The sequence below is a fragment of the Notamacropus eugenii genome, chromosome 1 (genome assembly GCF_028372415.1).
Source record: "Notamacropus eugenii isolate mMacEug1 chromosome 1, mMacEug1.pri_v2, whole genome shotgun sequence".
Lineage (NCBI taxonomy): Eukaryota > Metazoa > Chordata > Mammalia > Diprotodontia > Macropodidae > Notamacropus > Notamacropus eugenii.
The window spans coordinates 310,445,788-310,459,262 of NC_092872.1; the positions used below are offsets into that span (position 1 = coordinate 310,445,788).

At 36.5% G+C, this 13,475-nt stretch overlaps 1 protein-coding gene across 1 annotated transcript in view; it reads left to right on the plus strand.

Moving 5' to 3' along the window:
• The window catches only part of DCAF5 (DDB1 and CUL4 associated factor 5), a 133,242-nt gene that overhangs the window by 43,499 nt on the left and 76,268 nt on the right, over positions 1–13,475 (plus strand). The window contains exon 6 of the mRNA XM_072629501.1: positions 870–999. Within this exon, the coding sequence (XP_072485602.1) occupies positions 870–999 (130 nt within the window). The remainder of the gene's footprint in view (positions 1–869; positions 1,000–13,475) is intronic.

Here is a 13,475-nt window from a genome sequence, read left to right on the forward strand (position 1 = left end):
AATTTCATCTAGATAATGCCTATTTGGAATTGGTTGAGTATGACATTGTGTCAAATGCATTTTTTTGCTTGTCTTTTCCAACCTAGAAACTAAATTCTAGTGTTTCAGCGTAAGCCTTTTTTTCCCACTAGAGTTCGTTTTTGGATGTGCAAAATAACCTAAACAAGAAAGGAAAACTTATAAGGTCTTTTCCTATTATTATTCAGTTTAAAATTTTTAATTTTAAAAATTTAATAACTTGGGTCATAGGATCAAAGGATTTAAAGCTGGAAGGGACCTTAGAGGTCATCTGGTTCAGTTCCCTCTTGTACAGATGAGAAAACTGACCCAACAAAGCTAAGTGATTTAACTTAAGGTCACATGAGTAGCAGTGCTGTCAAGGTTCTAGACCAGGTCTTCTGACTTTAAATCTAATGTTTTTTCTACAACAGTTGGATTTTTCTGTTAATGATTTGCACATTTCTCCTAACCCCTACTCTCCCCAGCTGATATAGGACTTTAACTTTCCTGATCACATTACATAGTTTTTTCCTTGCCTTTAGCAGTAATTTTTGTTTTTCCCCAGTATCTGAAGGTGAGGATCCACTACAGTAACTGTAGAATGTAATTAAATTTTAAAAACTATTTTAAAATTATACAAATTACAGAAACAACATTTAGCAATTTAAATTAACATTTAAAAGTGTACACAGGTGATGTAAAGAACCCCAAAGTGCCCCTCTTGAGAGATTATTTGCCATGTTGGAATTTTCACTCAGTGAGACATTTGCTTTGCAATACCATTTGCTCCGCTTACCCTTTCTTATTTGCCCATGTATAGCCCAAAGGTGCATGTAAACCAGTTGAACAAAATTCTTTTTCTTCTACAGAGCCCTTCTGCCTGGCAAACTATCCATCAGCCTTTCATAGTGTTATGTTTAACCCTGTGGAACCCAGGTTATTAGCCACAGCCAACTCAAAGGAAGGAGTAGGACTCTGGGATATTCGGAAACCTCAGAGGTAAGCTGTCTTCTGTCACCAGGCATGAGAACTATCAGACTGCCTGCCTATTTTCTTGGATGAAATGGTCAGCTTCAACCAGAAAGTATTTTTGTGAAAACCTCACCAGCCAAGATCTCAGATCTCTGCATCCAAGAGCAAAACCTTTGTCATTAAAGCCTATGGAGTTCAGTGTTTTAGGAAGGGACAGAAAACAGGAAAAGTTAAGTCCCTACTTGTGGAGGAGGAAACATAGTGTTCCTAGAGTATTTGTGTTTTAAAAGTGATACCTAATAATTATCCAATAGAATAAAACACCTATGGTGGAATTTAAGGCCATATTGGAGGAGATATTTTTGTCTGGGGGCTTTTTTGATGTTTCTCAACTCTATTATGTAGCTGATCTGTTATCTCACATTATTTTAAAGTTGGCTGGATATTCATCTCATCTTTTCCAGTGTCTCATTAAAAAATTGTGGCCTCTATTTGCCTTAACTCCTCTTTTTTGAGAGTTTTCTACATTGCTTTTCAGAGAAGATTAGAAAAAAAAAAGAATTGACTATGAGTTAGCTGTATTTTGGATAAAAGGAGCTTTAGAGTACAAGGCACTATTTTCCTTGATGATTTCTTAAGATATATCAATTATCACCACCATGGTAATCATAGGACAATTAAAATAAGCACAAGAATTCCAATACAGTCCTCCATAGTGGTAGGTAGGACCCATTGAGGACCTATTGTAGCCATTTCTACCATGCAGAGAATGCTTGTCCTGAACTTGTGAGTTTGTTGGGGATATTTCCCATTGGTGTGCTAGCTCTTACCAAGGGAGGTGGCTAGAATGAGTTATATAAAATATAGAATGAATTATATAAAATAATTTTTTTGATTAATTGGTGAAACATTAAAAATCCACTTCTGGAAAATATGATTTCATTGGTAGCTTTAGTATTTTGTAAACATCCATCCATACCTTTTGTCATCCTAGTAAGTTAGCTAATATGTATTTAATTGGCATGGTAAAAATTAATCTGATTAGTTTGACTTCTGTGATTCTTAAAGGAAAATGACAGACCTGACAAATTGATTACTCTTCTGTGGGAATTAATAAGGTATGGTGAAAAAAGCAATAGATTTGAAGTTGGAACTGGATTCTTGTCCTGTCTCCTGTCTTCTTAGGCAGGTCCTTGGAGCTTTTCTGTCCTTGACTTTCTCTATCTAAGGGGATTGGATGAGATGACCTCTAAGGTCCTTTCCAGTTTTAAATCTTGGATCAAATGAATTCTTATTTTTATCTCTTGAATGTGTCTTTGAAGGTGAAAGGGGAAGGCAATAGGCATTTATATGGCTCCTACCACATGCCAGGCACTGTACTAAGTACTTTACAAACGTTACCTCGTTTCATCCTTGAGACAACAAAGCTGAATGGTTTTACCAGAAAGACCCCTTCTTCCATTCTCAGTATATGTCTTTTGTATTTCATCGAAGTGAGATCCCCTCACATGCTTTCAGTCTTTGTCATATAGTCATTACTTTTATGAGAAAAAATGTTTAAAGACTTTTCTCCCTCCCATTACTTCCTCTGGACCCAATCCCTCCCAACTCCTGTAAATGTATACCTAGCTCTTGGCATCAGGAGGATGAAATGAGCAACTGGCAACTATGATGAACTATTAAATCACAGTGGAAAGCTTGAATAGTTTATCACCAGCATTAAAAGAAGAGAAAATTGTGGTTCTTTCATCCTCCTCAACTAGTTTCTTATTAGTGCATTGTGTTTTGACTCTCTTCCATTTACTAGTTCCCTCATTTGTATATTGCTTGTTGTCTTTGGTTAATCCACTCTGTAGGTTCATAGAGCAGACTAATATAATTTATATAAAAAATTTGATGGAAAATTTTAACTTTTGTTTGGAATAAAAGAGGAAATACATTGTTAGGAGACTAGAATTTTTTGACTACTTCTTAAAGAAGGTGGGAATTAGTGGACTTTTTATAAGATTCTACTAAGTTTTCTAGTTGCAATATAAGGAACCCAATGAAGTCTGTGAGCTGTTTCCTGAGGTACATGAAGTTAAACTTCTATATTTTGATTATAACAGTTCATTGGTGTGACCAAGTAGGATGCTTATGCTGCTTTTTCTTTCAGAGTTTACCGCAGAGTTGTACCAGAGCATTTAATTTCTTCAAATTTTTTTTCTTTTGGTTATTATGAACTTGACATAGATAGAAACAAATATACACTTTCCAAAAGAAACTTTTCCAAAACCCTCTTGCTCCTAGTGCTTTCCCTCTGTTAATTATTTTCTGTTTATCTCGTACGTAGTGTGGTTTGTCTGTATTTGTTTGCATGTTTTCTCCTCCATTAGATTATAAGCTTCTTGAAGACAGGGACTGTCTTTTGCCTTTCTGCGTATCCCTTGTGCTTACTACAGTGCTTGGCATATAGTAGACACTTACTAAATATTGTTTGTTTGATTGGTCCTCCCTCGTCTTTAGTCCTTTTGTGCTTATCTGCTTCTTGGTTCCCTCTCTTCTGCTCCCCTTTTAAAGAGATTTTGTTTTTTCCCCTTAAAGGCCCTCCAACACTATTGCTGATTTAGACAAATTTAAGAGTATTCAGCCTTCATCTCTTGAATGTGTTGTATTTCAATTCATGCCCATGTATCATCTTCCAACTTAAAGTGTAACAGCTTTGGGGGCATGTGGCACCCTGGCATCCTATGATGAGAGATCTCCATTAAAAAAAATAGAATTACTCCAATTGGATATGGATAGAATGTAGATCTCTTAGACTTCATAGATAAATCAGTATTGTTAACAAGGTTGTCTCCTGGGACTTTTGAAAAAAAACAGACAAACAAAAATTATGACTTTCTGACCTTCCTAGATCCCTGATTTGATACTTAGAGCTGGGCAGACTCCCAGGTTTATCCCTAACCTGAGTTCATCACTTCAAATAGGGTGAAATCATTCTCTTTCTTTCCAACTCTATTGTTTTTTAATTAGATTTGAACTGCTGTTTCTATTACAAACCATAGTTTTCCTTGTCCACAGTTAGGAAAGCCAACTGAAAAAGTCTGTACACTTGATGTGTGAAATTGTCTTTGGGACATTTGAGAGCTGGAAAAAAAAAGATGAAGTCATTCCCAATAGGATATGGAAGGTGATTTTTTTTTTTCCTCTTATGAATTGTGTTGACTTTTTGGTTATCATCTTTATTCCATACACACTAAAGGCACACCAAAATGACACACAGGGCTTTCCACATAAACTTCTGTGGTGTGTATGTTTGGAGTGTAGGCAGGAAAGAGAAAAAAGAACATAAATTAAGGAAGTTCAACGTGTCTATCTTCTAGGCTCTAAAGGGAACTTTTCCTTTCTATCTCCTTAATGATCTCCAGATCTTACTTGAGTCCCAGCCTGTTCTTGTATAATTTGGATCCCAAGTAGGTTTTTGCCTCATCTGGATTTGATAGGGTGATTAAGAACATTAAGAAGATTGCTGGTCTGAGGAAGAAGCAGTTTGAGAAACCAAATTCTTCCCAAATGATGAGTGCCAAAGGGATTAGGCGTAGTCACTCAGCCTGAGGTTTCTGGGTGACTTTATGGAATCTATTATGTCAGGCCATCTATTTAACTTTGAATCAATCCATCAACAAGTATGTAAGATGTTGCTTTCTCTGCTAAAGAGGGACACTAACCGGAAGGTTTCCTTCTTGTATTTTGTTCCAGTTGTCTGGGAGTTAGGTACCTGGTGCCATCAATTCTTATAGTCAGCAAATTATTTGTAAGACATTTTGCTGGATACTGAGGCAGATAGATAGATACAAAGAAAAATGAAATATGGCCCCCACTCTCAAGAAGGTTTTTATATAGTAGGATAGATAATATGCATATATGACAGAGGTGGGATAAACAATGGTTTCTTTTTTTTTTTCTGCTTCTGTTAAAAGCTTTTAACTGGCATTACTTTGCTCTAAGTTCCACCCTAAATTTATGGAGAAGGGGGAGCCAAACTGTAGCTTCCCGAGGATTCTTTTGTCATTCACCTGTCAGTGGAGAGTAGAATTGGCAGCTTCACACAGAAGAGAGATGGAGCGCCCTCTTTTGGCAGAGCTGGTGATAGGAATGTGGTAGTTCCTTCCTTCTGGTTTCCCCTTGTACTTTACAAATCTTATCTATTCTTCCAGGGTTAACTCAGGTTCTGGAGTATAGGAGCAGCAGGAGAGTACACAGAGATGAGAGAATTTTTAAAAAGGTAGGCTTAGTTAGGAGTCGTGGGGATAGAACATTGATCAAGAAATGACAGTAGATTGGTCCCTACATAGTGTTGTTTTATGTAGGAATAGCAAGGAATCCCAAGGCTTCTGAACTCATCATGAGGATGGATAACAGAAACTTCTACAATGAAATGAAAACGCGTGCTTGGCTACAGACAATGCTCAATATAACTTGATAGGTCCACAGGGAAGTGTTATCCTCTTCTGTTCATAGTAGAGATTCTAAAAGGGAACAGGAAGAAGACCACATATGAGTTTTGCAGAACTGGAGCAAGTCCCAAACACAGAAAACTAGTTTTTTTTGTGCTTCACACCAGGTGATATAAAATCTGAGACTACTGTGGAACCAGGTTCTGATGTGCTCTTGAGGCCCATAGTTCCTGAAGGGTGACAGTGATTAAAAGAAACAAGAACCTAAATCTTTGAGAATGAGCTGTAATGAATGATTGAGAAGCTGTAGAAAAATTAGAAGTACAGTCTGAATAAAAAAGCAAAAAAAAAAAATAGTGATAGATTTTATCCTGTTATATATACCAGTGTGCTAATATTTTGTGCGCTCTTTTAGTTTTTTTTCTTATGAAGAGAAGTAGGTGATATGGGATAGTAACATCAGCAGAGGAGGGAAGATCTTGGTTCCAATCCATGCTCTAGGTTTGTGAAACAGTGCTAGGAGTTACAGAAAGATTTAGATGTAGATTCTTTTTGCTATTTTCTAGCCTAACTCTGGCTTCCCTTCTGTCTTCTCCATCTCTCTGCCATCCTTCAAATGTGATCCTAAATGCTGAGTTTAATTACTGATTTTTGAAGAAGGCTTCAGGAGTCTTCATCAATAGTGGAATTCCCATAGGAATCTGGTTATATAGATGAATAAGGAGGAAAAGTGTATATTTTTGTAACATAGTATGTACTTCACAGCTCCTGAACTTGTAAGGATGAGCATATTTGATTTAGAAAGTTGATTTCAGTTCATTATTGAACCAGTTGAAACTTAGGTTGTAAATACATAGATAATAGCTAATTTGCAGATTAGCAGTTTGTTCTTGCCATGACACTTCTTAATGGTTTGTATTTTTATAATTGTCTTCACTAGGAGCTCTAATGATATTGAAGGGGTGTTACTAGCTTTAGGGATTAAGGCATAAGCACAAATATAATTTATTACATTGCAGGGCTTAATGATCAATATTTTGATATGCTAACTATCCCAAATGAAAAAAGTAACTATTTGTTAAAATAAACATTAGAGAATAATAGGTATGATCCAGAATATTAGCAGGCTCCTGGATGTTAGCCTTCACCTATCTCCAGGACAATCTTTCTTTGTATTTCACTAGACAGGTCTTTGAGTATTTCTCTACCTCAAAGTTATTTTAAAATTTGAGGGGCTAGAAGCATCTCCCTCAAATAAGTTGACAATTCTCAGCACATCCTCAGTCTAAAAAGTACTTTAATTTTTTATAGCACCCTAGCCTACAGAGTCGGCACAATAGAAGAGTTGTTTTACTTGAAATCCAGAAGATTGTACAAATCCACCCTCTTGAAGCTAAGTAACTGTGTAGATAATAGATGTCATTTAACTTCTTTGAGCCTAAGGCAACATGCTATACTATTACTACTACTGTTACTCACTAATATCTGTATAGTGTTGTATGGTTTACAAAGCTCTTTGCAAATTTTATCTCATTTTATCCTTCCAACAACCCTACATCATATCCATATCCAGTTGGAGTAATTCTGTTTCTTTTTAATAGAGATCTCTTTTAAAGGGAGAGTAGAGGAGAGGGAACCAAGAAACAGATAAGCATAAGATGACTAGGTACGAGAGAGCACCAATCAATCAGCATTTATTAAGTGCCTACTATGTGCCAGACACTATGCTAAATACAAAGGATACACAGAAAAGCAAAAGACAGTCTCTGTCCCCAAGAAGCTTACAGTCTGATGGAGGAGACAACATGCAAACAAATACAGACAAAGCAAGCTGTAGACAAGACTGTCTTTCTACTTAGATCAGATGTAGCTGATGGCATAACGGATGCATTCTGAACCTGGAGTCAGGAAGACCTGACATCCCTCTTCATATGCTTGCTGCGTTGATCCTGGCAAGTCACATAATCTCTTTGTTTGCTTCAGTTTTTTCAACTGTAAAATGGAGATAATGATAGCAACTACTTTACAATAGCAACTGTGAGGATCAAAAAAGCTATTTGTAAAAAGTACTTTGTAGGTGCTGTATAAAGACTTACTCCTTTCCCTCTCATCCTCCCCAGCATTTTGTGCAGTGCCTGGCATGTGGTAGGTGCTTAATATATATTCTTTTTCACTATTCCCTATTCTCTATACCCAACTAGGGGGAAGCTTTCATGACAAAACAAGAGATTGAAGGTATCACAGAGGATGAAATGGACAATTTTGATTACATAAAATAGCAAGTTTTTGCACAAATGCAATACTTTGATATTAGAAGGAAAAAGTGAACTGATGGGAAAATCTTTTTCTGCTAAAGATCTGCTATCTAAGATACAAGGAATTGATTTAACTATATTAGAACAAAAGTAATTCTTCATTAAGTAACATGATCAAAGCATATAACCAAGTAGTTCACAAAGGAATAAATTCAAACATCAATAGAAATAGGAAAAAATACTCCAAATCACAAATAGAAAATTCATTTTAAAGCAACTCTGTGGTTCTTTCTTTCACCTATATAATTGGCAAAGATAACAAAAGAGGAAAATAACAGTTGTTTGAAGTGGAGCTGTGAATTGGTCTCTCCATTTCAAGTCTTGGCTAAAATCATGTCTTCTGCAAGAAGCTTTTCCTAGTTCCCCTTTAATATCGTCCTTCTAAGATCACCTCTAATTTACTTTTTATATATTTTGTTTGTGAGTAGTTGTTTGCATGTTGTCTCCCTCATTAGACTGTGATCTTCTAGAGGGCAGGACAGTGTTTTTGGCTTTTGTATCCCCAGTGCTTAGCACAGTGCATGACACAGCATATGCACTTAATGAATATTTGTTGATTCTCCCTCAAAGAATTCAAAGAAAAAGGAGGGTTTAGCTATATGAAGGAGCTATATGTACAGAAGTCTATAGTCTCTCTTTTGGTAGTTGAAAATTACTGGAAACTTGGAAGATGGTGCCCATCAGTTTGCCAACAGCTGAATAAACCATGGCCTATGGATGTAACGGAGAGAGCTAAGTATGTTTTGTATAAACTTGAATTGGCTGAAAGGATACAACAAATAGAAATGCTAACAGCACAAATGAAAATCTAAGGATTAGAAATTAAAGGCCATCCACCTGACAGGTCCATTTAACCAAACTGTTAAACAATCTTTATTTTAACAAGACATCTGTATAAATTTTTGTTGTTGTTGAATTACAGACCTAGAATATAATCAAAGAAAAAAGTTCGCATTTTCATAGTCAGTTCATTGTCATGTTCTTCAAAGGATCAGGATAGAAGAAACAACTCAATAGAGTTTCAGAACAACCTGTCATTGATAAAAACCTTAGGTGTAGTTGTCAGAGTCCCAGAAACATTGAGCTATATTTCTTTACTACTTGCCACTACTATTTCATATCAGTCAAATCTTACATCTTTTCATTTGTTTCTAATACTCGCTTATAAGGAGCTTGCAAGGAAAAGCTTGTCATCTGATCAGTTGCTGATTCTTTCTTGAATACAGTGTGGACACATTCCTTCACCATAGACGGTCAGTGCCTCTTTTAGAAGATGGGCCCCACGTGTCTCTTACATGACTGACTAGGGCTGGAGATCCTGTAGTGACTTGTTGATGACACGATTTTGGTTCCTGTGATCTCCTGCTTCTTTTCTAAATGTTCACTAATGTTCTCTTTATCTCCTTCCAGAATATTTCTATGAATTGAAGCCAGACTCATTGGTCTATAGCTTGCAGACTATTCTCTTCCTTTTCTTTGGATATCAGGGTACTTGAACTTTCCCACTCATGATGCTCTCTTTGCTGTTCTCTGTACTCTTTCTTGATTTAGTAATCACTTCCACCATCATCTGTGGTAGATGAACTGAATTCACTAAGTCTTGGTAGGGGTTCTCTTCCGTGTATATCCTGAACACTTACTCCCCAACGTTAGCCATGTTTATTCTGTGCTTTCCCATCCAAAAGCCACTCTCCTCTGCAGAGAAAATAGATACAAAATAAGAATTGCACAGCTTTGAGGTTATTACTGTCCACACTGAGCAGCATTCTGACCCCTTCTTTGATTTTCTTCTTTCCCAACACCTGTTTATTGTTTGTAGCTTTTCTAGTTGTATAACTGTCCAGACCATATTCTTATAGTATTATACTTTGATCCTTTATATTTTATATTCAGACTATTTTCATTTATCATCATCCTAGCTAACATTTAAAAACCTCTTACTGTCTATGTACTAGGCACTCTGCTAAACACTTTTTACAAATATGGTTTCATTTGATCCTCACAACAATACAGTAGGTACTATTATTATCCTCATTTTATAATTGAAGAAACTGAGGCAAATCAAGGTTAAGTGACTTGCCCAGTATCACATAGGTAGAAAGTGTCTGAGGTTGGGATTTGAACTTAGTTCTTTTTGACGCCAGGTCTAGAGTTTTCTCTGCACCTCTATCCTAGCTTCATTCTTTTGTTACGTACCTTTTTTTTTTTTTTTTTTAAATCTCAGATAGTTATTGAGTTTCTTATCTTTGCACATTGGTCACGTCAGATAACTCTCATTTTTCTTTCTCATTGAAATTATTTCAGAATTTTATTCTGGAGAGTTTTCCATCCCTCCTGTGCCAACTTTCCCTCTAGACTTTTAGTCTGTGAGATCTATCTTGTCTTTTCTCTAAAAACTTTGGTTCTTCTCCCACCAAGGTTCTCATAATTTCCACCTAAGCAACCATTTCCTTTCTATTATTGAATGTTAGATTCAGAATAGAATTTCCTTTTCATGATTTTTCCACCTTTTGGTGGCAAAGGGAAAGAAAGGAATAAGCATTTATTAAGTGACTACTGTGTGCCAGGCATTATGCAAAGTGCTTTGCATATATCTCATTTCACACTCAAAACAACCCTGCAAGGTAGGTGCTTTTATTATACCCATTTTATACTTGAGGAAATTTAGGCTAATAGAGGTTGAAGTGACTTGTTGAAATCACACAGCAAGAAAGTGTCTGAGGCTGCATTTGAACTCAGTGGCCCATACTCTATCCACTATGCCACCTAGCATTGGAGGAGAATACTATTACTGAGGTAGGTCAATAACATTATTGGGGTGCTACTTTTAGCAAAGAATTCCAGCGCATCTATGGGTAATTAGAATTCCTTGTTAATACTATATCCTTGTGCTGTACCAGGCTTGTGCTCTATTTCTAAATGCTCCTCATCTATTTCCTCTTTCTCTCTACTGGTAGGCAGAATTACAGTGACAAAATTGCTTTGGCCATTTGTATATTGCCATTTGGGTCTGTAATTGAATGGAAGGTAGAACTCAGACTGGTTCACATTTGCAAAATTACATTGCACTTTTAGTGATCCCAAAGTACTCCTTATCAGAAAGCCCTACCTTTCAAACACCAGTGTTCTCCCAGAAATAATATGACTATGACTGATAGAACACCATGAACTCAGTTGAATTGAATTTATAGATGAGCTGAAGGGAAATTAAGAGCCATATGATTGATGCAAGTAGGCTGAAGTGTTTTAACCAGTCATGATTTGTTCTGAAGTCATGTAAAGACATCATCAAGGACATATGAATGGACAAGATGAGACAGTTACATATTGAGTAAATGATAATATATGGACAAAATAAATGTACATATAGTCAGAAAATAGTAAGAGAACTAGAGAAAAGTCTTGTGTATTGGTTAGATCTTTTATTTTAAAATTTTGAAAATATACAATCATATAGCATGGATAAGTTGCAGTCTATACCAGTGAAAGGAGTGAGATCTTGGATCTGTTGAAATAACGGCTGCTTGCTTCATTAACTCTTTGAAAATCAACTTAAGTACAAACTTGTGTACATAATGAAACTGACCCCAAAATTCACACTAGCCATTCAAGGTACACTTATTTAGCACTTGCATATTATATTGAACATGTGCTTGGTGAAGAGACAAAGACAAATTATAGCCCTTGCCGTCATGAAACTTTGCTTTCTAAATCTGACAACAGGATGTAGGCATAAACAGATAGTACAAAACATAATATACGTACACAAGAAAGATGCAAAATTCTTTGCAAGCACACAAAAGTAAAATACTTTCTAACGGATTAGATTAGGGATAGCTTTGTACAAAGGCTGGCATTTAATTTGAATGACTAAGGATGTGGAGGTTTTCAGCACAAAGAGAGGGGTTGAAGAAGAAGAGGGCATTTCAAACTTCAGGCCAAGGCAGGAAAGTACAGGCATATACAAGGGACAACAAGTGGATTACATCTAGGAGCCTATAGTAGGAGAAGGCTAAAACTGATATGTGGCACCAGTTCTACTGAATTCATTCAGTTTGGGTCAGATGAGCAATATTATCAGATCTGTGCATAAAGAAAATTAGTGGTGTGAGAGTTCAAAGGTAAAGAAGTTAGCTAGGAAGCTAGGGAAATGGTTCAGTCAGATTAATAATAAACTCTAATTGGAGTGAGAACAACGGGAATTGAAAAGGAGGGGACAATTGTGTGAGATACCTTTGAATCAGGACCAGCTGGATGTGAGAAGTAAAGGAACATTTAAACTAACAGCAGGTTTCGAGTATAGTTGACCAAGTAGTGGCACCATTGATTAGGAGAGGTAAAAAATGTCAGTTTTGGGGCTGGGAAAACTGTTTTTGACATGTTGAATTTGAAGTGCTGAAAGTACATGGTTGGGGTGGGGAGCTGGATTTCCAACAGAAAGTTAGATAGACATTTGAAAGTTTCAAGACAGGTCAGGGCCAAAGATAAAGATTTTGACATCATCACCTGTATAGAGGTGACACTCTAATGCCTGTTAGTGAATGAAAGAGAGAGAAGAGTATATAGGGAAAGGGAGGCAGATGAAGGACACGACCTTAAATGACATCAGTCAGTTTGTTTGTAGAATTGAATGAGGGATAGAAGTAGTGTGGTTTTAAAAAAATCAATAAAGCTTTTTTTTTTTTTTTTTTTAGTGAAAGAAAGCTGTAGAGGTAGCAGTTGGAATAAGGCCTGAGGTTTTACAAGCTAAGGGAACAGAGTGATTTGGGGAGGTGGTCAGCAGTGTCAAAAAGTGTGTCAGGAAAGCAAGAGACCATTCTCCCAATTTTCAGATCCCCTTTTCTGGCCCCAGCGATAGATTAGAGTTGTTTGTAAGTTGTCAGAGTGCTTTGCTATAGGTGTCCAGCATTTGGAGAGGACTGTACAAATGTCTTTACAAGGCTGAAAAATAAGTCTGCCACAAGGTGGAGTTATACAGTCAGTTTTGAACATAGGCTCCCCCAAGTATCCTGATGGAGTTTGCTACTATCTTATGGTGGGTTAAACAAAATCCCTGAGCAGTCAGAAGGAACTAGGGTAGGGATGCTGAATCTGCTGCCTCAAGGCCATATGTGGCCTTCTAGGTCCTCAAGTGTGGCCCTTTAACTGAGTCCAAACTTCACAAAACAAAGTTTGTTCTGTGGCAGGTTCCCCACCCCTAGTCTGTGGCTTTACTGGGAAGGTCAATGCTGGAGTCTCATCTTGTTCAGTACATTTAGGGCTGTGACTTCCATTATGGGTACAAGTTATACAGCAAGGTGTAAACAGAAAGACCCAAGTTTTTAGTTTATAACTTGCTCTCCTTAAGCATCAGACACTATAGGTCTGAGGCTTATCTGTTCCTTATCTCTAAAATGGAGATAATACAGTACCTGTCCTGCTTATCTCTTAGAATTGTTAGAGAAACAAAGAAGATGTAGATGTGAAAGTGATTTATAAAATATCAATTATACCAATATATGATGATGTTAATCATCAGAAAAAAGAAAAATTATTGTTAAGATTGCCATTTCTTATTCTCTTTTTTATACGCTTATGTGTTTTTAAACTTTTCTCCTTTTTACTATGGACTTCGCAAACATGGACATTTTGTATATGAAATCTTGAAAATTTATTTCACAAAGTTTTTTAGAGTATTTTTAAATTTGGTACATAACACTGCCCTGCTTGTCTGTGTCCCTTTCTGAACTTCTATCTGTTTTCATTGTGT